This window comes from Dermacentor andersoni, chromosome 4 (assembly GCF_023375885.2).
Source record: "Dermacentor andersoni chromosome 4, qqDerAnde1_hic_scaffold, whole genome shotgun sequence".
Classification (NCBI taxonomy): Eukaryota; Metazoa; Arthropoda; class Arachnida; order Ixodida; family Ixodidae; genus Dermacentor; species Dermacentor andersoni.
In genome coordinates, this window is record NC_092817.1 from 17,427,370 (window position 1) to 17,448,052 (window position 20,683).

At 46.3% G+C, this 20,683-nt stretch overlaps 2 protein-coding genes across 2 annotated transcripts; both read right to left on the reverse strand.

Moving 5' to 3' along the window:
• Positions 1 to 501: 501 nt before the first annotated feature.
• Positions 502 to 15,834, reverse strand: LOC126536059 (acid-sensing ion channel 4-B-like). Its single transcript, XM_055073295.1, has 14 exons — positions 15,765 to 15,834; positions 13,560 to 13,843; positions 11,489 to 11,635; positions 10,687 to 10,841; positions 9,427 to 9,533; positions 9,094 to 9,254; positions 8,223 to 8,327; positions 7,849 to 7,972; positions 7,011 to 7,083; positions 6,821 to 6,872; positions 6,085 to 6,100; positions 5,081 to 5,280; positions 3,586 to 3,745; positions 502 to 611 (listed from the first exon to the last, which is right to left on the reverse strand). The coding sequence occupies exons 1-14, from the start codon at positions 15,832 to 15,834 to the stop codon at positions 502 to 504; spliced, it is 1,764 nt and encodes a 587-aa protein (XP_054929270.1).
• A 755-nt stretch (positions 15,835 to 16,589) lies between these two features.
• On the reverse strand, positions 16,590 to 18,626 carry LOC126535813 (uncharacterized). The gene is made up of 5 exons (XM_055073525.2): positions 18,559 to 18,626; positions 18,032 to 18,083; positions 17,923 to 17,957; positions 17,745 to 17,817; positions 16,590 to 16,770 (listed from the first exon to the last, which is right to left on the reverse strand). The coding sequence occupies exons 1-5, from the start codon at positions 18,612 to 18,614 to the stop codon at positions 16,630 to 16,632; spliced, it is 357 nt and encodes a 118-aa protein (XP_054929500.1). The 5' UTR covers positions 18,615 to 18,626; the 3' UTR covers positions 16,590 to 16,629.
• Between the last annotated feature and the right edge of the window lie 2,057 nt (positions 18,627 to 20,683).

Consider the following 20,683-nt stretch of genomic DNA (forward strand, 5'->3'; position numbering starts at 1 on the left):
GCAGTGGTTTCGCTTCTCCGTGCGTCCGTGTGTGCTCCTGGGCCTGCACAGCATATAGCGAACTCGGACAGCTGTACACAATGCATGTGTTGATGTTGGACCCTTTCGCGAACATTTTGGCGAATCCGTGTCCTATATCGTCGAAGTGCAGAAGGTACAGACGTATGTACCGGAGCAGGTTCTAAGATTGAAAATTTTGTGCACGTGCCAAAATACTGATGACTTGTAGTCGGCAAACAGCTGACGGTTCTCCGTACTATGATCCCGTTATTCTGTTCTTCCGAGCTCGTAAAGTCTGTGTTATGCGAGGCGATAAAGAAAAAAAAAAACGTCCGTGGCGTAATGTTTTCGATATCGGGCTTCTGTGGTAGAGGTCCTGTGTTCGGATCCTGGTGTCGGACAATATTAATAAGGTTTATTGAATTATTTTAAACGCAGTATTTTCTTAAAAATGATAACTTTGCAAAGTCACTGAGCCATTTAAAGCCAGAAGAACGATGTTTAGGCAAATCCATCTACTATACCCATCATTCCCACGTTGGCTGAACTTCCCTTCTTGCAGCTCCTGTAGGCCCTAGCGCCACAGTTCCCTATAGCAATTGTATGAAACTCTATGCGGCAGCCAGTCCACACCCGTCACTTAAAGCGTGAAGCAGTGACAGCCGTATATAGCGTATTTGGCAAGCCTTCACAATATATTGCGCAATGTCAGTTTCAGATGACATTTGCAGTGACGCGCAAGGATTGCGTGCCCCTCATAAATAACGACACGCACTAAACGTGGATTGAAGTCGTCGTTAAGTGGGAACGAAAAGGTAAAAACTAATCCATTTTAAAAAACCACGACTGTTTCTTTTTTTTCTACCCTGTCTTTCTATCCTTGCCGCTGGTATCGCTTAGCATCTTTCAACTCGGTTTTTGCACCACAACCGCCGCATTGTGCGGCAATGTATTTAAGCGCTGGAAATTCTAGATATGTCACATGTGTAGTATTATATGGCGTTTTAAGTGCTGAAACTCAGACGAGATTATGAGCCGTCTTTCCACGACACGAGACGCGTGACACGGGCGTTTTTGCATTTCACCCCCATCAAGACACGGCCGCCGCAGCATGCAGTTGTGTATATTCCCTTATACTAGAATTAAGAAAGACGTCTTTGTGGGGCAGGTGATTTAAGATCGCCGCCAGGGGAGCTCTTTATGCGATCACTGAAGTTACATATGTCACTAAAATTAGTAATAAACCAAAGTACCATGCCGTGTCAAGCAGGCAAAAAATACAAAACAAAATTCAATGGCAATTTAGCGGTAAATTCGGAAGAAATGCGTTAGCATTGTATCGCATCCTTCTTGGGGTCCGGAACTATGATCGATATCCCGTTCTTCAAATTGCAAATTGTTGTTCAGGAGTGTGTGTATATATATATATATATATATATATATATATATATATATATATATATATATATATATATATATAATGTACACATACGACTTTAGAACGCAGCTCTTAATACGAGACGTTCATTTGAGGGAACGCCAGCCGTTTCTGCGCAGACGCGAGTAAGAGCAGGCGCGAGAGCGAAAATCTGGGGGCTTTTGCTTCTTGAATATATGACTCTGCCTAGGCACTACGGAGGAAGTTTCTTAGCGCGTGTTGTAGGCGTTTATCCCCTAGACATGCCGGCACTGCGGAGTGCGATCGAGTTTGTTTACGTTCCGCCGCTGGCTGCCCGCGCGGTGAGGCAGTGGCACGAGCGCCCCATTTGGTGATCGCTATGTCTGAAGGGGCAAGGTTCTCAGCGGTGTTGTATGAGTCGCGGGTCGCTTTTTTCGTCGCGACGATAGATTGGATTGTTTACAAGCAGTGCCCCAGGAGGGCACATGTAACCGGCAAACGGAGGCTTCAGGAGAGCACCTGAGGTAGTAATAAAGCAAGTGGCGAAGGATCTCCAGGGCACACAAGGGGTAGCGGGGGCATCAAAGCTGGAAGCAGGACCGCGGAGGCCGAAGCGTGCCAGGGGGTGTTCGCATAAAAAACTGGCTGTCCGCGATAGCGGACGGCCGATCCTATACACCCCTGGCACGCGCAGGCCTCGGCCAGCCCCATCCCACGGACCAGTCCGAGCTCAAGCTTCAAGCATACAAACCGAGCGGACCTAAACAGAGATCCTCAGGACTTCATGACATTGATCCCAATGTACTCTGACATACTAAATTACCATAGAGGGACGAGGATCAGATATCCCCCGCCTCACAATACACTCACTCAACAACAGGCAGTTTACTGGCGAAAGCTGCAGACAGGAACATTCCCAAATTTACATATACTATGCAAAATGTTCCCAAGTCAATACAGGGACACATGCCCATGGTGTGGCGCAATACCCACACTTTATCACATCACATGGGAGTGCAATACCAATAAGGCATTCCACAAAATAGAAAATCCGATTGTGGATCAGTGGGAGAGCGTGTTCTCCAGCGGCGACCCTAGCCTCCAACGGAGGCTGGTGGATCATGCCCGACGAGCAGCCACGCTCAGTGGTGCCCTGGAATAGGGGCGCCAACCATGCAGGCCGGAGATCGTCATCAACCAATAGAAGATGAAGATATCCGGCCCGACCGCTGAATTACTCTTTCTAGAGCAATAAAGTTTACTTCCTCCTCCTCCTTCTCCTCCTCCTCCTCAAGCTTTGGTGTCCCCGTTGCCGCTTCGGTGTCCTGGAGGCGCCGCCAATGATGCGAAATAATGGCACGCTGTTACAATTAGTAAAAAAAAACATTATATATATATATATATATATATACGGCCCGGGCTCTACTGCCTCTGAAACATCTGTGATGTTATTTACAAGATACACCGCCGTAAGGCACGAGACAGACTGTCCGCGCCAATCTCAAAATGAAAACACGTACACGGCGCTCAAATTTCGTATTGGGGTGTATCGTAAACATCGGTGATTTTTTTTACACCTTGACACTAATAATGTTAACGCGTTAAAGAAAGAAAGAGAGAGGTGTTGGGACGTAACGCTTAAAAGTGAAGATCACCTTCAGTTCTGACAGAGGTGTATCCTTTTCTTACCTTTTTGTTCTAATTTGGCACGATGGCATGGTGGATATCATCGAGACACTACGACAAAGATGCCACGCATGCAGCTCAGAAGCCCCTACAGCAGCTTTCACTATAACACACCAACGATTAGCTAGGGCTCGAGTTCATAGAGCCCTGAAGGAATACACAACTCAGCGTGCTTTCATCGCCATTTTGAGTGCTCTTTACGGATCCTCATCAGAAAGCGTGCACAGGGCAGTGACACGTTCAGTATGCTCATCTACATCAGGCATAAGAGAAAGAAGTGAGGCTATGATGAAGCGGGAATATAGAGTTTCACTCCACACTACGCACAGGGGCGATGTGCCGTCACGTCACAGCGCGGCATCTCTTCGGGCAGCAGTGTTCAGTCGAGGTGTGCGAGGTTCGACTTCAGAGTGCGTACACGGATGGCTGCGTAGTGACGGGGTACCGCGGCACTGCCTCTTCGGGCAGCGGGTAGGTACGACGGCGTAACGGAGCCTGGCCGCGTCTGCGCTGGCGGTTCCTCGTGTAGCGACCCCAGATGCCCGACAGCGACGAGTACGCGCCGTCTACGAGCACGTCGAGCACGTGGAAGATCTGCAGCGACGAGTAACCCAGGTAGACGCCCATCAAGCCGCCGATGTTGCGGAACAGGTTCGACAGCTGCACAGCGCAGGCAAATATGCAGGCTTTTTTTCTGGGCGGGCTCGGAAGATGCTTTAATTAGCCATTTCCTTCTCTTTTTTTTTTTACTTTAAGTCAGTTCAAATTGCGGCATAATATCACATAAAAAGGAAAGTAAGGTGAACGAGAAGCCACAGACTCCCGAAGAAAGCACGGGTTGAGAGGCGAGCATATATCCTTCTTATCTGGATAAGAAGTATATCCTCCTTATCTGATCTCTCCTGCGCTTATAGTCTGGCGGTTGGTTGTAGAATGGAGACGTACCTATACAGAAATTACAGCCCGGGTATGCATTATGCCTCCACCAGAGCGAACGTTTTCTATCTAAAGGCGCAATGCACCTTCCTTGTTTATCTTCGCAACCGTCTTCTTTCATTTACTCAAAGCCATTCGAGAAGGCTCGTGCCAAAACGCTCCATGATATGCTGTCAGCGTTCGTTCACAAAAGTAGTGTCCCCTGTGGCGATATGCTATTAACCTCTCACCCGATAACAACCGTCGCTTACAAAAAGATTATTGAAATTTAACGTGTAATTCAGGAGCTCAAAAAACTATTTCGGTGCTTCCCTCATTCCTGGGAGCGCACGAGAGACAAAGATTAATGTTTGGTGCGCGCTCACTACGACCATGTGATTGGTCTAGTGACCTCATACTTCCCTTGGTTTCGATTAGACTATAGGGTCCGGCCATGTGAGGGACATTAAACACGAAAGTGCGACGAAATACAAACCGCGGTACAAATAGCAATGTCTCTCAGTGTAGCAGTGTCCGCGTACCGGTCGTGAACGTACAGCGCAACGATTGTACGAGGACGTAGAACTAACAAGGACAAGGACGCTTGTCCTTGTCTACTCTGTATCCTCACGTTAACGGATCACCAACTAGACGAAACAGACACATTGCCTGTACAGAACTCACCGAGTATACATGTGTAAATTTACTGAAATCGATAACCTTGAGACAGTGAAAGCAACGTGATATCGTGAGTACAGTGCCTAAATTTTTTTTGTTCGCTCTTTTTTTTTCTGAAATAAACTTTCTATGATACCTATCTTAATTCGCAATCGAGTATACATTTTTTATGGCGCCTTATATTAAGATTGTCGTTTGTGCGGATAGCTCTCTGGTTACAAAAAAGAAATGGGTTGACGGGAATACAACGTTCTTATTCAAGACAGCAGCCTTATAATGCGAAGGAAACACTGCTGTAAAGGAGTTGTTACGGACAAACGAAAGCAAATACGATACAAAACAGAACTTCCAGCACGAATTCTCACGTACAATAACGTCTGTAATTTGTCATTCCGTTCTTACCGTTAGCTTCGGCTCTTTACTCTTGTAGAGGACCTTCGTACTTCTCATGAACACCACCACCCTGACGTGAATCCTGCAAGAGGTTTGTTGATCACCGCGAGCATAGAGCATTATTCGCGGAGAAGCGCGGCACGGAACCGCCAGTCTATGGGACGCCCAGAGGGTGAGTTTAGGTAGGTGCGAGTTAAATAAGAGAGTGCCTTATGCATGAGATGCACGCAATAACGAGCACCGATTGACATAAAGCAAAAAGACTTGAAGATAGCCTATCATGAAACATGCTGCATGGACACAGCTCATCTACGCGGATTAGAAACAACCAAACGCTGACGCAATATATCCTTCAAATTGATCGCATGGTTCTGACAGCATATAGAACCAGAGTAGCAGAGTTAATATATAGAACACGACTACCTCCGACATTGCAACTCAACTTTAATCACACTGGCCTGACAGGCGTGCATGTAGCGGGGTCTTTCCGGTGGAGGCATGGCTGTGGAAATGGTGCATTCTCTTGTTCTGCATGCATGACTAGCAAAAGGAAAGAAAACCTGCAGTCGATCAGTGCATCAGACTGCGTTTCTTCAACTTTCCTAATGTAGATCACTTGCCCTTATTTCTTGAAGCCACATTTCCAACCCAACAGACGGCGAAAAGTAAACCAAACACGGCAGTTTTTGCGGAGAGCTGAACCACAAGCAAACTATTCGGCACTTGTTTACTGCATATGGCAGTGATAGTATAATTAAATCGATAACCTTCGAATTCCGACCATTCGTGGCCGGATACTTACAATATCAGAATGAGAAAAAGCTCAAGCACCTAAATCAAAATTAACCCGTAGCTCTCCATTATGATGTCCATAGTGGTCCACAGTGTAGCTTCGAAAAGATAAACTGCATGAATTATTATAAAATACACGTGTATGATCACAATATCGCTACTCTTATTAGCAAATGCTCAACCTCACCCCTTTCCTTCTCTTGGTGACAGAGAAAGTTCACTGCCTTCAGGATTCATCTGAAAGGAAGAAACAGAGTGGAGGTAAATGTAAGATAAAACGGGCGAGTTGGAGGGAAGAGGGGTCATCTCTCTATGCAAAGTCCGGGATAGCGAAGAAAGCACTTGAAAGCACTTGAAAGATGTCGGCTTCATCATCGCGCTTAACGCGAGAGCCTGCTCATTACACGGTTACACGGTTTTGAGCCGGCTCTTCCGCTTCAATGCATTAAAGGGCTTAAACAGTAATACTTCTTTTACGCTTGCCCACCTGCCGCACATTGAAGCTTCGACACACGAGCGTGCTATCTTTCGAGAAATCCGTCATGTGCTGTCTGTCTGTCAATCGCGTTTACTGAAGCGACAGAAGAGTGTGCAGGCCTAAAGTACTGACCGCACGCGTGCGTATGCGAAGCAGTGTGCTCGTCAGCTGTGCTGAGAGACGCTGTACAACGAACTGCCTTCTGCCGACGTCCATGAAAGCGCGGAAGCCATTTTCTGGTGATGGCTACGCTACTATGTTTACGATCATCAAAAAACTCGCATGGAAAAGTGACGATGCATTCCCGATTAAAAAAAAAAAGGATCTGGCTACACCCCTAGAAAGGGGCATTCAGCCACAGTACAAGAAGCTTACGACTGGGTGTTGAATGGCACTTCCAGGTAAACGAAGATTTTACCAAACTACTCGTTTTCGCACATTTACTTTAAATCAGGTACACACAAAAAGTATGCTCCTACCACTCGGCTGGTCCACGTAAGTGCGCTTGACGTCGTCTGGTAATACTGAACCCTGCGGATAAATAACACGAGTTGCCGTGAGCCACCCCGGCAATGGGTTCAAACAGTGCAGTCATTTGTTGTGACTGGGCAGACGCATAATTTTGGCGCGAGGAAACCATCATTACAACGCGAGGAGCGATCGACTTACTCACAAGCCGTCAGACACTTGCATGTGATTATTTTCCGGTCTATTTTCGCTTCGACGGATCTTTCGCAGTCCCCTGAAAAAGCAAAGATAAAATAAATTATTACTGAATGGCTTCATTTAGCCAGCAGTTTTTGGGTAGTGCCTGTCGCCAGTGAAACTTTCGTGCTAAATAGTTGCCACGCGGTATCATATATGACTGTCAATACTCTAAAAGTCGTGCGATACCGAAGTCGCACACGCAAGACGCGTGTCGCGTATGCATTTGGCATGCAAGCTTGGCGGGACTCGCGTGCAGATTTTGTGTACTAATCAGATAAGAAATCAGCGCTTGTATGTGCGGAATGGTGTAATATGAAACAATAATTTACAGAATAGTGGGTTTAAACTCCCATGCTTTTACGTGATAATGGTAGTTCCCTCGTTGTTAAATCTGTCTCGTGGTACACTTGTCGATTTCCACGCGAAAAAAAAAAAGAGAAAAACACGACAATTAACGTTCTTGGAGGCACATGAGTGTGCGGTTTCATATCGGGCTGCCCTGGCGACAAAGCACGTATAAATTCCGCGACGTGCGCACTGCCAAGAAGAACGAATGTGGCCCACCATTCAGCGATAAGAAGCGACTGGGTGCGTTGTTTAAATGGCTCAAAGTGACGGAACTATGCAGCTTCTCGAAACAACGGAGCTCAAGCTTAGTGAATCTCACTTATGCAGACGAGATCAACTTGAACAACACAGTAAGCAGCAGTCGAACAAAGTTAGAACTATTCCATAGGGAGCTATATGCCGGCACATGCCTCCTGTCAGCATATGCCGTTACCGTAGAGCGCGTGTATACCTCTCAGGACGTCCACACAGACTGGCGACTCCATAAGTTGCGGTGCAAACACCCTGATGTGGTTGAAGGACCGGCATCCGCATTTCTCGAAGATGTGCACTTGGTAGCAGTACTCGTCGCAGGCCTGCACAACGAACGCACGAAACTGCGTGCTCGCAGGGCACGCGTACACGAAGTCGTCCAGCCGATATAACTCGTCGTTAACGCAGCTGGCGATTGAGCGTTAAAATTACTTTGCGGTCTTAGAGACATGAAAACGTCTGTATTCGGGCTCTTACACTTCTAACGACGCAAATTTCAGGCAGCCGCGGTGGAGCTAATAATCCACATCAGTGCTCCGAACTACACGCAAATATTCGTATATACATACGTACCCGCTTTGTGTACACTATGCCTTTGACAACATATTTTTCTAACTCCGGGGGCCAGTGATCCTGGCAGGGATTTTTATAGGGTTCCTTGAGATTTTTAGAAATCATCTGAAAAAGAAACATATTTCATTTATTTCGCTGGCCAGGTAAACTCAAGCATCTTCAAATGCTCAAGTATAGTTGGTTCATCTGGAGTTACAGGTATGGCAAAAAAAATTTTTTTTCCTGACTCGATACGAAATCTGCTGATTACTCATCACGCTTATTGTTCACGAACTGAAAGCGCAAGTCAGGACTACTGAACCACAGCTTGCTTCAGTACGTGTGGGCAGCGGTAAGTTACCGTGTGTTCGGCGGAGAAGTTATTCAAATCAAGCACAAGTAACTTAAGAAAAACCGTAGAGTTCTATTTTTTTTATTCCACATTGTACCTCTTTCATTACACAGCGTTCCATTGCACGAAAAGACGAGCGTGGCATATCAGGGGATTATTTAATCTGTAAATTGAGTTATTGAATGAGTGATTGTGTACATACTAAAATGTTATGTTATCTGAAATGCATAGTATTATTGTATTGTATGACATTGTATTATTATTGTTAGGAACTGAAAACGCAGACTAATGGCAATATGTTGTATTAACTACGTTTAAGTGTGACTGATTATGTTAAGGTGCATGGAATGACTGCCAGTGCTACATACAATAACAACAGCGCTTATGTGGCAGAGAATTTACTGAATGTACAAGGAAATACACAATAAACGCTATTATTATTATTATTATTATTATTTTTTTACACAAACACTGTACATAAGTGTGTGACCTAGTAAAGTGACAAGAGTTACAGCCATACAGTCATCACTAGCCTCTCACCTTTGATACGCCTATGTAAGTTGTGGCGCCAGGCGGAGCGTACACGGCGTTGTCAAAGACCTCCTCCTGAGCCCCGGCCTGGTGGACCATGATGTAGAAGCCAGCGTCCACAGTGAGAGGAAGGAACTCCTCGGGTTCCATGTTCAGGGACATGCGTAGACCTTTCGAAGTGTGATCACCAAAAAGGGCTAAAACATCTCAAACTGACGACGAACACTTGACAAAGGAACTTGTTTGAACCACTTTCGCGACATGGAGTCCCATAACTCGTATCCGCGACACGCAAAGTGCGCAACGACGTTGCGATGGAAGTGGGGCCAGGTATATACTTGCCATTCTCGGGATCTGACATCTGCATCGCCTGCCAGCTGAAGCGACTGCTGTTGCAGCCGAGGCAGTAACAGTTTCCGTAACGGGGCACCATTCGTATCTCTAGGATCCTGTGACAATGTGGAACAGATCAAACAGGAGACACATCATGAATAAGAGAAGCTCACAGTACGGCATCGATGCAGCGGTGCAAACAGCACGCACGTGTTAGAGCAGAATTAGTTATGTGCATCGGAGCGAGCGAAAAGAAAAGCCATTGCAGCTCTAGATGAGTTAAATAAGTCGTTGATGACACAGTATACAATAAGTGTAGCACACTAACATGATGAGAAGAAAGAGGGTTAACCGAGGGGCCCTATCTTTACTAATCATATCACGAGAAGCCAACAAGGACACCAAGGAAAACAAAGGGGAAATTGCTTGTACTCACTAATTGATTTAAAGAAAATGACAAATTAATGGCAATGAAAGTGGATGAAAAAACAACTTGCCGCAGGTGTGGAACGATCCCGCGTCTTCGCATTACGCGTGCGATGCTCTAACCATTTGAGCTACCGGGGTGCGGTTTCCCCATCCACTTTCTTGGGTACTTATGTGTTACCTAATTTCTTAATGTTTCTTTAATTGAATTAGTAAGTGCAAGTAATTTCCCCTACGTTTTCTTTGGTGTCTTTGTTTGTTGGCTTCTCATGATATTATTAATAAAAATCGGGCCCCTCGGTTCTTTTCGTTCTTACGTAACGAGGGTCTCGAATCCGCAAGATCGATGCCTTCAGGTAGCATGTGCGGGTTTATTGACCAGTTGCCTTCACCCAGAAAGATCATGTGCTCGTGACGCCTGCGGCAGAGAGGATGTTCCACATCGGCCGCCATAGTTTGTGAGTGGTGGCGTTGGCTAACACTCCCAAGGTTAGTTCTCGTAGTAACATATAAATACCCAAGAACGTGGATGGGGAAACCGCGCCGCGGTAGGCCAACTGGTAGAGCATCGCACGCGTAATGCGAAGATGTGGAATCGTTCCCAACCTGCGGCAAGTTGTTTTTTCATCCACTTTCATTGCCATTAATTTATCATTTTCTTTCATTCAACTAGTAAGTACAAGTAATTTCCCCTATGTTTTCCTTGGTGTCTGTAGGCTTCTCATGACAACACTAACAGGATGGAATACCAGCGATTGCACGACCTAATCCGGCCTAACTAACTGACACGTTTCAATGCATTCACTGCCCAATCGAAATCAAACGAAGACGAGCGCTGCTCACTTGGTGCTGAGACAGTCCCCTTCGTGGACGCGACACACCTGGATCATGTCTTCGAGCTGGTGGCCCAATTTCTCGGCGCGGCTCAGGTTTCGCCGCTGCTCCTCCGAGATCCACTGCTTCAGCCGGTTGGACAAGGCGATGTCCTCATCGGTCAGCTTCACACAACACGGGGCGAAAAGTTAGCCGAACACTTACTTCCGTGCAACTTCCAGCCAAAATGGTGTGAAAAGTTTGCTGACCGCGAAGATCCTTTAAGAAGATATCCGAAACTTCAGCGAAACCTGAGCGCGCTGCACGTGTGGCGTTCGGCACTCGATCTCGACGTTCAATCAACACGGTGCTCCCGACATGGCTGTTGCGCGCTTTCTAACCTCGTGCGTGCCCAAGCTGCACGATAATTCAGCCTTCTAACGGAGCACCCATCCCGCAAACATTTGGCGCCTGCAGTTTTGTGTTGCCTAAACAAAAAAATGTTGGTTTATTTTGACAACCTTCGCTTATTAATATAATGTAAGAGTGCCCGTGATTGCGCAGGTTTATACGCGCGTTACAGTTCTCACACAATTTTGTTTGCCCCGGCGAGAGTACGCTAATTTTGAAACATATTGCGAAAAAAATTCCATGCCAGCGGCCAACATTTTTGTGCGTCATATATTTTGTGATAAGTGAGCATCCTTATTTAGAAACGATAACAGGTTTCATAATTGCAAGCAAAACCTTCAGCGCTCCACAATAAATCTGCTCTATAAAGTGATCTCTGCACCCAAGGAACATTATACAGAGGTTCCATTTAAGTCCTTACAGTAACGTTCCTGTTTGGCATCGAGCAGAGCTTGGCTTGCAGCGCCTTCTCAATCTTCCCCTGGAAGCTCTCTTCGCTGCACAGCACCGACTTCCTCCAGGGGTTCATGTTGCACACAGTGATCGCTGGGAACTGGACTTGTTTTTGCTGTGTCACAAAGCGGAGGGGCATCATTTGACTGAAAAAGCCACAAGATTCATGCAAGACCAAGGGATTAATGGATAATGGATTCTCGACCAACATTTAGTGAACAAGGAAAGCCAACGCTGCGACAAAAGCCACGTGACGAAGCGCTTGCGCAGTGGTATCGTGCTGCTCTCAAGTTTGCGTTCGGGGATCAAGGTCGGCTCCCGTCGGATGACGGCGAAAATGCATGCTGCTGGCCGAGAGCCGCCGATGAGATCAAGAACACCCTGCCGCTTCCTCGTCGCCAGTCACGATGCAGCCGACCTCGTTCACCGAACGCACGCAGCACAATACCACTGCGCAAACGCTCCGTCACGTGGCATTTTTCATATTTCGCGGGCTTTCTTTGCAACCCGGAAAAAAGGACTACGTGAGACGTATCGTAAAGGAAACAACTCCATCAGTGGTTTCTGAAGGTGCTGTACAAATTTTCGTATCATACATGAGGTCTTCAGCCAATAATGAAAAATTGGGTAATTAAACTATGAGTTATAAGGAAAACAAAAAATTGTCTGAGTTACTATAGTCTATTGCGAATAGTATACGTTCGGTTCAATTCGCTTCCGACGCACTTTTCATTTTTAGATTATTGACTCGAGTTATGTGGGACACCCCGTGTGTGTATATATATATATATATATATATATATATATATATATATATATATATATATATATATATATATATATATATATATATATACGTAGCATCATGGCGACCAGTGGCCCCACGGGCACACCGTCACATATGCAGTAGCACATATCGCCCCACATGTTTGGACTGCTTTATCTCAAAGATTGGCCCAAGAAAAAGGCTATAGAAACATAACAGGGAAAAGCGGGAGTAACTCGCCAAGAAAGCGCCTGTATTCAAAAAACAGAATAAGAAGCGCCATATTGGAGAAAAAATTCTTCACGGGCCTTTGTTTTGTTTCTTCTTGGAAGTTAATCAGTTCTGATCCAGCGTACCCGGTCGTACGATCCGATAAGCGTTAAGCAGCGAAATACTCTGCACGTAGTGTACCTTGCAACAACGCCGTTGGTTCACCACGCTTTTTTGCAAGTGCTACCTGATAGCGTGGTTAGAGGCTATAAACATTTGACTGTACAGAACGCATAGTTAGCGAGCTCAGTAATTAAGCCACTGTTAGCAGACATAATTCAGTGCGTGTTATGATATTCCTTAGAACTACTGTTCAGGAAGTAGGCTGTAAACAGACGAGAAATTGTTCTTGAAAGGGCCGCACTTCGCCCACACAAAACACAGACCACCTAGCCAAAACCCCATTTTCCATCTTTCGTTTAGTGTTGAGTTCTCATGCGGTCGGGAACAGCAGAATTCTCGTAGGATACGCTATAAGCTCATCTTACAGCGAGATTTCATACCGCGCACAGGGCAGAGCACACTCCTTGGCTAAAGCCAGTTGACATGCATCCGCTAGTTGGTGCACAAGTGCGTAAAACACTTAGTTAACTCGAACACAACAGGCACCCCACGGTCATAAGTATACGTAAAACAATGTGCCTTCACCTAAAAAAAATGAAAAAGAAAACAGGCGCACACCAATGTGGAGGCTCAAGCCGAGGCATAGCCGGTGCGCCACTCTGCACGACAGAACTAGTTGGGCGAGTTGGTTGGTCATTACGAACTTATAAATGCGCTTAACAGATGTGGACAATAGCAAAGGCGGCGCACATGATGCGTGTGTCTCGTCATTTCTATTGCCCCGTTCTGTTAAGTCCATTTACACGTCTGCACGGGCAAGGCAATATGATGGCACGCGTAAGGCAGAAGTGGGCAGCGCTATATACAAGGTCAAGCACAGATTGCGACAACACGGCGCGCCACCAGCACACACACACAGGACGTTACACGACGTGCGTGCCTCCAGGATCTCCTGGTTGACGCGGTCGTCGTAGGCGTAGTACTCGGTCAGCAGCTTGTGCGTGTCCCGCATGGTGAGGACGAAGAGCACGGCGTACACGGCAAGCCAGGCGAGTCGCCTCAGCGGGTGCCGGAAGCCCAGCACAAAACGCAGTCCCGGCAGGCCGGACTCGTCGAACAGCAGCCGGTAAGTGGTCACCGCGTCCTTCAGCTGCGCCCACACGCCCGTCAGCCGGCCGCTGGTCTGCGCCGGCTCCGGGGCCGTCAAGCGCGTGCTTAGCCATCCTGCATTTGGACAGCCTTGCTGCTCGCGTTAGCGCGTGTTGGATCACCGATGATAAGTGTGCGCTGCTGTGCGAATACTCCACTACATGGGAAGGAAACAAAAGGCACGGCGCAGGCTACCATTTATTGAACGGGAATCAAAATCGAGATTTATTTGTTTATTTATTTATTTATTTATTTATTTATTTATTTATTTATTTATTTACTTATTTATTTATTTATTTATTGATCGATCGATTGATTGATCGACTGATGCCCAAAAGCAACCCAGAAACTGAGAAACGCCGTAGTGAATGACTTCAGTTTAATTTCTATTAGCCACGGCGTTCTTCACACCCAGCATCCAGAACACGAGCGTTTTTCTATTCTGCCACCATCGTAAATTCCGGAGCCGTGGCCGAGGATTGAACACACCATCTAGTGATCATAGAAAGAATGTCATAGGCACTCTTCATAGTCACCGATCAGAGAAGCAACGAGCTACGAATGTGGGCACACGTACACTTCGGTGAGCACATAACCCATGGACCAGCCCAGGTTTAAGCTTTGAAGTCACCGCTGCCCTTTAGGTGTTCGGGGAGCGCCAACAAATTATACCGACACGTCGTTTACATTTAGTATTTATGCAAATTCTCACCTACCTTCACCGCAATACTAAGTGTATTCTTCGTGGCATTACACAACTGTACCGCGGTGAAGCCATCATAAAACCCATATGACACGTTTTTTTGACGAGATATATTCCCGCCTGCCTAAGGGAGCAAAAGCGTTTTTACTTTCTATTTTTACAAGCTGTAACGACGGCAGTCACAAAGTCACGAGTCTCAGATATCGTGCTGTAATGTTTCACAAGTGCGACTGTCGGTCATTTCTGGCCGAAATGAATTCAAGAAGGCCAACATTTCTTACAACCCTATAGGCGGTTATAGGAAACGTTGAATCTGCGCGGATTATAAAACGCACTTCGAATAGCCAAGAAAGAAGGAACATTCAAGGACTGTTTTCACCACGTATGCTAAAACCGTTCAGCATTTATGAATTTATGCATGCGTCGCGTTTTTATTACCGGCTAGCCCAATGTCGATGGGCACGTCTTAAATAACAGCCGAGGGTAACATGAACGAAGCAACGACTTGATTGATTCACGAGGTTTAACGTCCAGCAGCAGCGCAGGAGCTTTGGGAGACGCTACAGTAGAGAGCTCCGGATTAATTGTGACCACCTAAGTTCTTTAAGGATAAAAGTGCGCGAGCGTTCCTGCGTTTTTCCTGCACTGAAATGACGCCTCCGCAGCCGGTAGTCGAACCCGCGACGTCGTGTTTAGCAGCGTCAAATCATAGTCACTAAGCCACCGCCGTGGGTGGCAAAAATGCAGCATTGTGTGATATCGCATTAGTGACGTCGTGCGGTGACATGCCAGCGAAGCGGTGAAGCTTGCGCCGTTATCCTATCGACCACCTTGAGCGCAGATAAGGGCGCCGCTTCATCTATTCACAGAAAGAACTCTCGAAATAAACTGTTATTTTCTTACTGGCTTATCTGCTGTCCGGGCGTCAATTACTACAGATTGAAATACCAGTAAAAACTGATTAGATTAGATTAGATTAGATTAAGGTTTGAGATCAGGTGGGAAGGGCAGTGCATTTGATTCCTGCTACTCCATTTAACCTCTATATGGGCTGAGGTGTTATGAGTGACGAAAATTAGTTGAAAAAATGTTCTGATAGACATGGAAGAAAAATGAAAAAGAAGCAAATAATGAAGGATGCAGTGAATTACATTTAGCCGCAAGACTGAAAAAAAAAAGAGATTAAATACGTTTTTTGGGGCTTTGAGGTTAGCAAGGTTGCAATGAACAAAGAAATGTCGCATAACACATGATGCCCTCCTAGCAATGACTGGCAAAACAGACAAATCTCACGTTTTTCCGGGGTTTTTGGTTCCTTCTGCAATGGGGCACCCTGACTGGTGACAAGAATTCGACGATCCATGGAAGGAAGCGTGGGTACCGAAGCAAAATTGACGGAATGGCCGATAAGTATTGCGCGCTTAGATCGCCAAGATGGCGACGACGTGGATTCAGGTCGACTGTATGGGTGCTTTGGCATGCAGAGTCTCATGGCAACACCGAAAGCCTGCACTGAGGCTAGCCGCACACGAGTCAAAGAAAACAGCAGCAAATAAAAGGTGTCCAATGCGTTTGCTGTTCTGCGAGAGTTACTAAGAGGTAAAGGGTAATGGAAGAATCTAAGATCGATGCTCCAGTCTTTATTCAGGACACGGGCTGGATTTCAGACTGCAAAATCGAACTCTGCGGCAGGTACGCCCACCACACGCCTCCTAAACCCCTGCCATAAAAGCATGGCGGTCAGCTATCAATATCAAAAGAAAAACAATGTCGGGGCTATTTTCCTGTGACACTGAATGCTCAGCTACTACAAAAATGGCGCTACGTTCCAAGACAATGCAAATTTTTGCAATATCAACGAGCAAGGACGTTCGCTAAACTTCGGTTCACTGTTTTTAGGTTGTGTGTACACTATGGTGTCACCATGGTGTCGTTATTACTTGACATTATGTTTTAATGTAACAGCAAATTGTAGTGTGTACTTAACAAATATATTGTTTAATAAGCGCGAATAAGTTGGGAATTCGGAGCAGTTTATGAAAAAATCAGGTGCAGGGCGATTTGCAACTCGTTAAGAAAGTGCAGGGCATCGATAATGAGAACTACAGCTTTATTTCTCGTGACTTATTACCGCCGGGCAGTCGCTGTGAAAGCAATTCTAACGCTGGCGCCAGTCCTTCGTCGAGATCCACTGAAGAAACGCCGTTGTCAGGGCGTCGGCCAGGCTGAGTAGTAGGAGCACGGATACGCCCAGGTACATGCCCATCAGGCCTCCGGCACGGCTGAGCACAGTGGCGAACTGCGTATCGGAAGGTGACTGGCTCAAGGACACTCACGTATGGTGCTCCTCTTACTGTGAAAAAGGAACGCGCATCCACAAAAACGTATACAGTCGTGAGCACTGCGATAGGGAACACCGAGCATACTTTCAAGCACCTGTAGGAGGTGGTGTCCAAATACACGCCCTAGCGGTGTGTGCAACCAGAGGGCGCGACCCTTGGGGCGCGTATTGGGCAACTTGGGCTCGCAAGCTTCACATCGTATTCTTCACCTTAGTGAACAGTGAACGACGCAAGTCACGCTACTGAAGCCTAGGGAAGAGAATATCTGCAGCGTACTTTTTTTTCGCAGTTGTTCTCGTCGTGGGCGTGTTTCAACCAAAGAGCGTTTGCTGTAAGGCGGTAATTGTATTTGCCACAAAACATGACCTCACCTTCAGTCTGAATCCAAAACGTGAAGTCTCGGTTCTCCGCCGTTCCTTCTTAAAACTTTCAAGTTGCGTCTTGCTACCCTGAGACTTTGTGCTCAACAAAAGTGATAAGGGGTCGCAAGCTCTTGCATAACGAGACTTATACTGAGCAACCATACCACCACTGCTCTTTCAAACGTTAAGAACAAAAGCAAACAAGGTATGTAAACAAAAAAAGATTAAGCCGATTTCTACTGAAATATTGAGAAGCGTAACAATGACGAAATACTGACAAAAAAAAGAAGAAAAAACGGCAGAACAAGCGCTAAACATTGCCCTGACGTCTTCGGGTTTTGATGTCGTTCTGCTTTTCGTGGGCTCTCGAAATGAACTCTTACGGAATAATCAGGCGGTATTCGACCTTACAGAAACTAAACATTATTGCGTAATTGACCGTGGTACTTTAAAGCGGGGGAGTAAGAAGAGTAAAAATTGTTAGATATAACACACATGCCATTCCCTGTTCAGGCCCGTTAAAAACAAGACAGCCACCCTATCATTACATCGTTGCCGGTCAGCCTTACCTTCACTTTAGGGACCCTTGCTCTGACGCGCGTCCGTAGCGACTGTCGATAAACGGTGACCACTGCTTGCAGGCTGCCAAGAAATCAGTAGCCGTAGCCTTTGTGACATACATTCATTGAAAACTAGGTGCATTTCTCAGCAACCAGGAAGTCGAAACAGTTTTGTTATTGCACTGACCTGTTCCTGGCATGGTGACTTGAATTATTCAGAACCTGTGGTTTAAATTGCGAAAGTACAAAATTCACTTCAGTTGAGAAGGGCAGAGAGAAGTAATGCACGACCTTACCTCATTCCTGCGCAGTGCCGTAGTACTTGTTGAAGTCCGGTACTCAATATCCCTGTTTAAAACGAAGACAACAAGGTTCCGACGCAACAAGGTTTGGTAAGCTGGCGCAAAAGATTTAGCTTCTGTTGACCATTCGTGCACTCTAGCTGCTGTTTCAAAACAAGCGACGTACAAACTTAAACGGCAAAATGAATTACGTCTTACGTAAGAATAAGACATTCCTAAAAAGTCCGTGCAGCGTGCTCTGTCATTTATTAAGCTGAGGTCGAGGACGTACGCTTGTAACTGTGTACAAACCTCGATGAAAAAGAGGTGGAGGAATGGGCGGGAAGGAAAGAAAGGTTACACGCTGTGTTCAGTTTCCCAGGTGACTATATTCGATAACATCAGGCAAATTAATCGGTGGTATCATTTCTCACTATAATGTATCTTTCTTTTTCTTCTCATTCAGCCATAGCAGACAATTCTCCAAAGCAATGCGGTTCTGGAGTTCCAAGAGTGGCAAAACATCGTCGAGTCGCACTTACAGGCAGGGCTGGGAGCACTCGCACCTGACGCCTCCGCGACCAATTTTCATTTCCATCGCTTTCGCACACGTGGCTGGGCCTGAGGTCGAAAAGTTCAAACTCGATCTAGCTTCGATTTCAGTCTATTCTGTTTGGCATTTCACTAGTGACAATCGCCAATTTTAGGTCTATGATAAAATTGGCAACCGATAGAATTGGGCGTTCATGAAGTTTTCAACCTGCCGAATCTCCGGCCTTCCATTGTTAAACTGATAGATCAATAGATTTGTTGATTTCCCTGCGTAAGGCATTATGAAAGTGACATAACGTAACGTTTAGCAGCGGCGACATTGGCTTCAAGTTGTCGACAGGCCGGCAACTCTTTATGACAACAAAAATATAGAAACAGCCGATATTACACAGCCGGGCACTGGGCTGTGGAACTCCTGTGTGGAACGTTTCGTATTAAATATGTGACGATTTCGGTCGTTAACGTGCACCTGCATCTGAGTACACGTTCATTCTTGCATTCCGCTCCCTTCGGAATGCGGTGGCCGCGACCTCTCGTTCAGTAATCTGCAGACCTCTCGACATCCACAAAAGGGACACCAGCGACGAAACATTATTAAGACATTATTAGGTTGCTGATGGCGTCTGTATTTTTTTTTATATCTCAAGAAAAATGGAATAAAACTGAATTGAATTGAACTGAATTGAATGAAATGCTGGGGAAAAAATGTCAGACGCCACCAGCAACTACAAACACTGCCAACATCAACGGCGACAAATAGCAGCAAAACAACAACAATCTACGAGGTCGACAAGAAACAACGGTCTATGAAGTTTTTTACCTGCCGAGTTTCCAGTCGGGCAGATGGGAGCGCCGTTAATGGAGCCTCTGTCCGGGCGTATGTGCAGGGAAGAAACGCAACCGCAGGCTTCGAAGATTCGCACTTGGTAGCAATATTCACGGCACTCCTGTGGAGAAAAATTAATATATCGTAAGTGAAAAATGGGCGAGTTGGTATGGAAGCATGACTGAATTCAGAGCGCGAACTACTAGGACGCAGGCTAAGCCACAACAAAAGACAGGACACGGCGTCTTTTCTCGTGCCTTAGCCTGTGTCCTGACGGTTCGCGCTCTGAATTTGGCTATAATATATCGTATATCCGCAGCCGTCTTTTTCTGCTGTGGCCTTCAAATTCGGGCGTGCCGCGGCTTCGTCCCTTAAAAGTGTACGTCCTAATTAATTAATCCCGCTTAAAGTACATTTCCGACGTATAAATAGACAAACATGAAACTGCTTGTTATGCATTTCAAAATTACAAAGAATACAGTAAATGACACGCGACAATCCGAAAGCAAAATTGCTTCTTCGAATATCATTTTGCTATAGGCATGGCAGTACCTTAGCGTGTAAGGAGGTTCATTTGCAAAGACATTTAATCGTTAGGATAGTGTAAATGTATGTGATTGGTGGCTTTTAAGCGATGAGGAACAATTATAGCAAAAAAATGGCTGGGGCTTAGCTCACCTAATCCTGGATATGCAAAGCGAAAGCTTGGTTTAGTCTGGTTAAGTCTTGGTTTCACTTCGTTAACCTTGGATTTAGCTGTAATTATTATACTTAGGTATACAATCATAGTTAAGCCAGGTATGACGGCTGTGCCTAGGTCGGTGGCGAGACACGACTGTGAATATGTATGGTAGACACGCATCGGTCGACGGTGCGACGACTGTTGTGCCACAGGAAAAGCTTTCTTTGGCTCTTTCGGCCGTTTTTGGTGGTAGGTCGGTGATATGACAGTGGTCGGTCTTGGGGCAGGGAAGGCGAGGAAAAGGGCGCGTGCTCCCGGGCAACAGAGTTGCGGAAAGTCGGAGGGGGGGGGGGGGTGCGAATGGAGTGAGCTCTCGCGTAACCGTGCGGTGGGGAGCGGTTGGAAGGAGGTGGGGGTAGCACCGGAGCCCATAGCGTTGGCTCGCTCGCTCGTCGCGGAGGAAGAGCACAGGCTGTAGCTCGCCCGCTAGTTCGTCGCACGTTTCTCTGGCCGCCCAGCAGTGGCCGACCACCGTGGACGATGCGGTAGATGAGATTTCATAGCGGATCCTCGTCAACGAAAAATATACCGCAGACGCAGGCGAGCG

Coding starts and splice junctions, on each gene's coding strand:
- LOC126536059 (XM_055073295.1), bottom strand. CDS start 15,834: ATGGATCGTCGAATTCTTGTCACCAGTCAGGGTGCCCCATTGCAGAAG. Junction 9,255..9,426: donor GATGTCAGATCCCGAGAATG/GCAAGTATATAC, acceptor ACACTTCGAAAG/GTCTACGCATGTCCCTGAAC. Junction 3,746..5,080: donor GTAAAGAGCCGAAGCTAACG/GTAAGAACGGAA, acceptor TGCGCTGTGCAG/CTGTCGAACCTGTTCCGCAA.
- LOC126535813 (XM_055073525.2), bottom strand. CDS start 18,614: ATGGAAATGAAAATTGGTCGCGGAGGCGTCAGGTGCGAGTGCTCCCAG. Junction 17,958..18,031: donor CGGCACTGCGCAGGAATGAG/GTAAGGTCGTGC, acceptor TTTAAACCACAG/GTTCTGAATAATTCAAGTCA. Junction 16,771..17,744: donor CAAGGGTCCCTAAAGTGAAG/GTAAGGCTGACC, acceptor TCCGATACGCAG/TTCGCCACTGTGCTCAGCCG.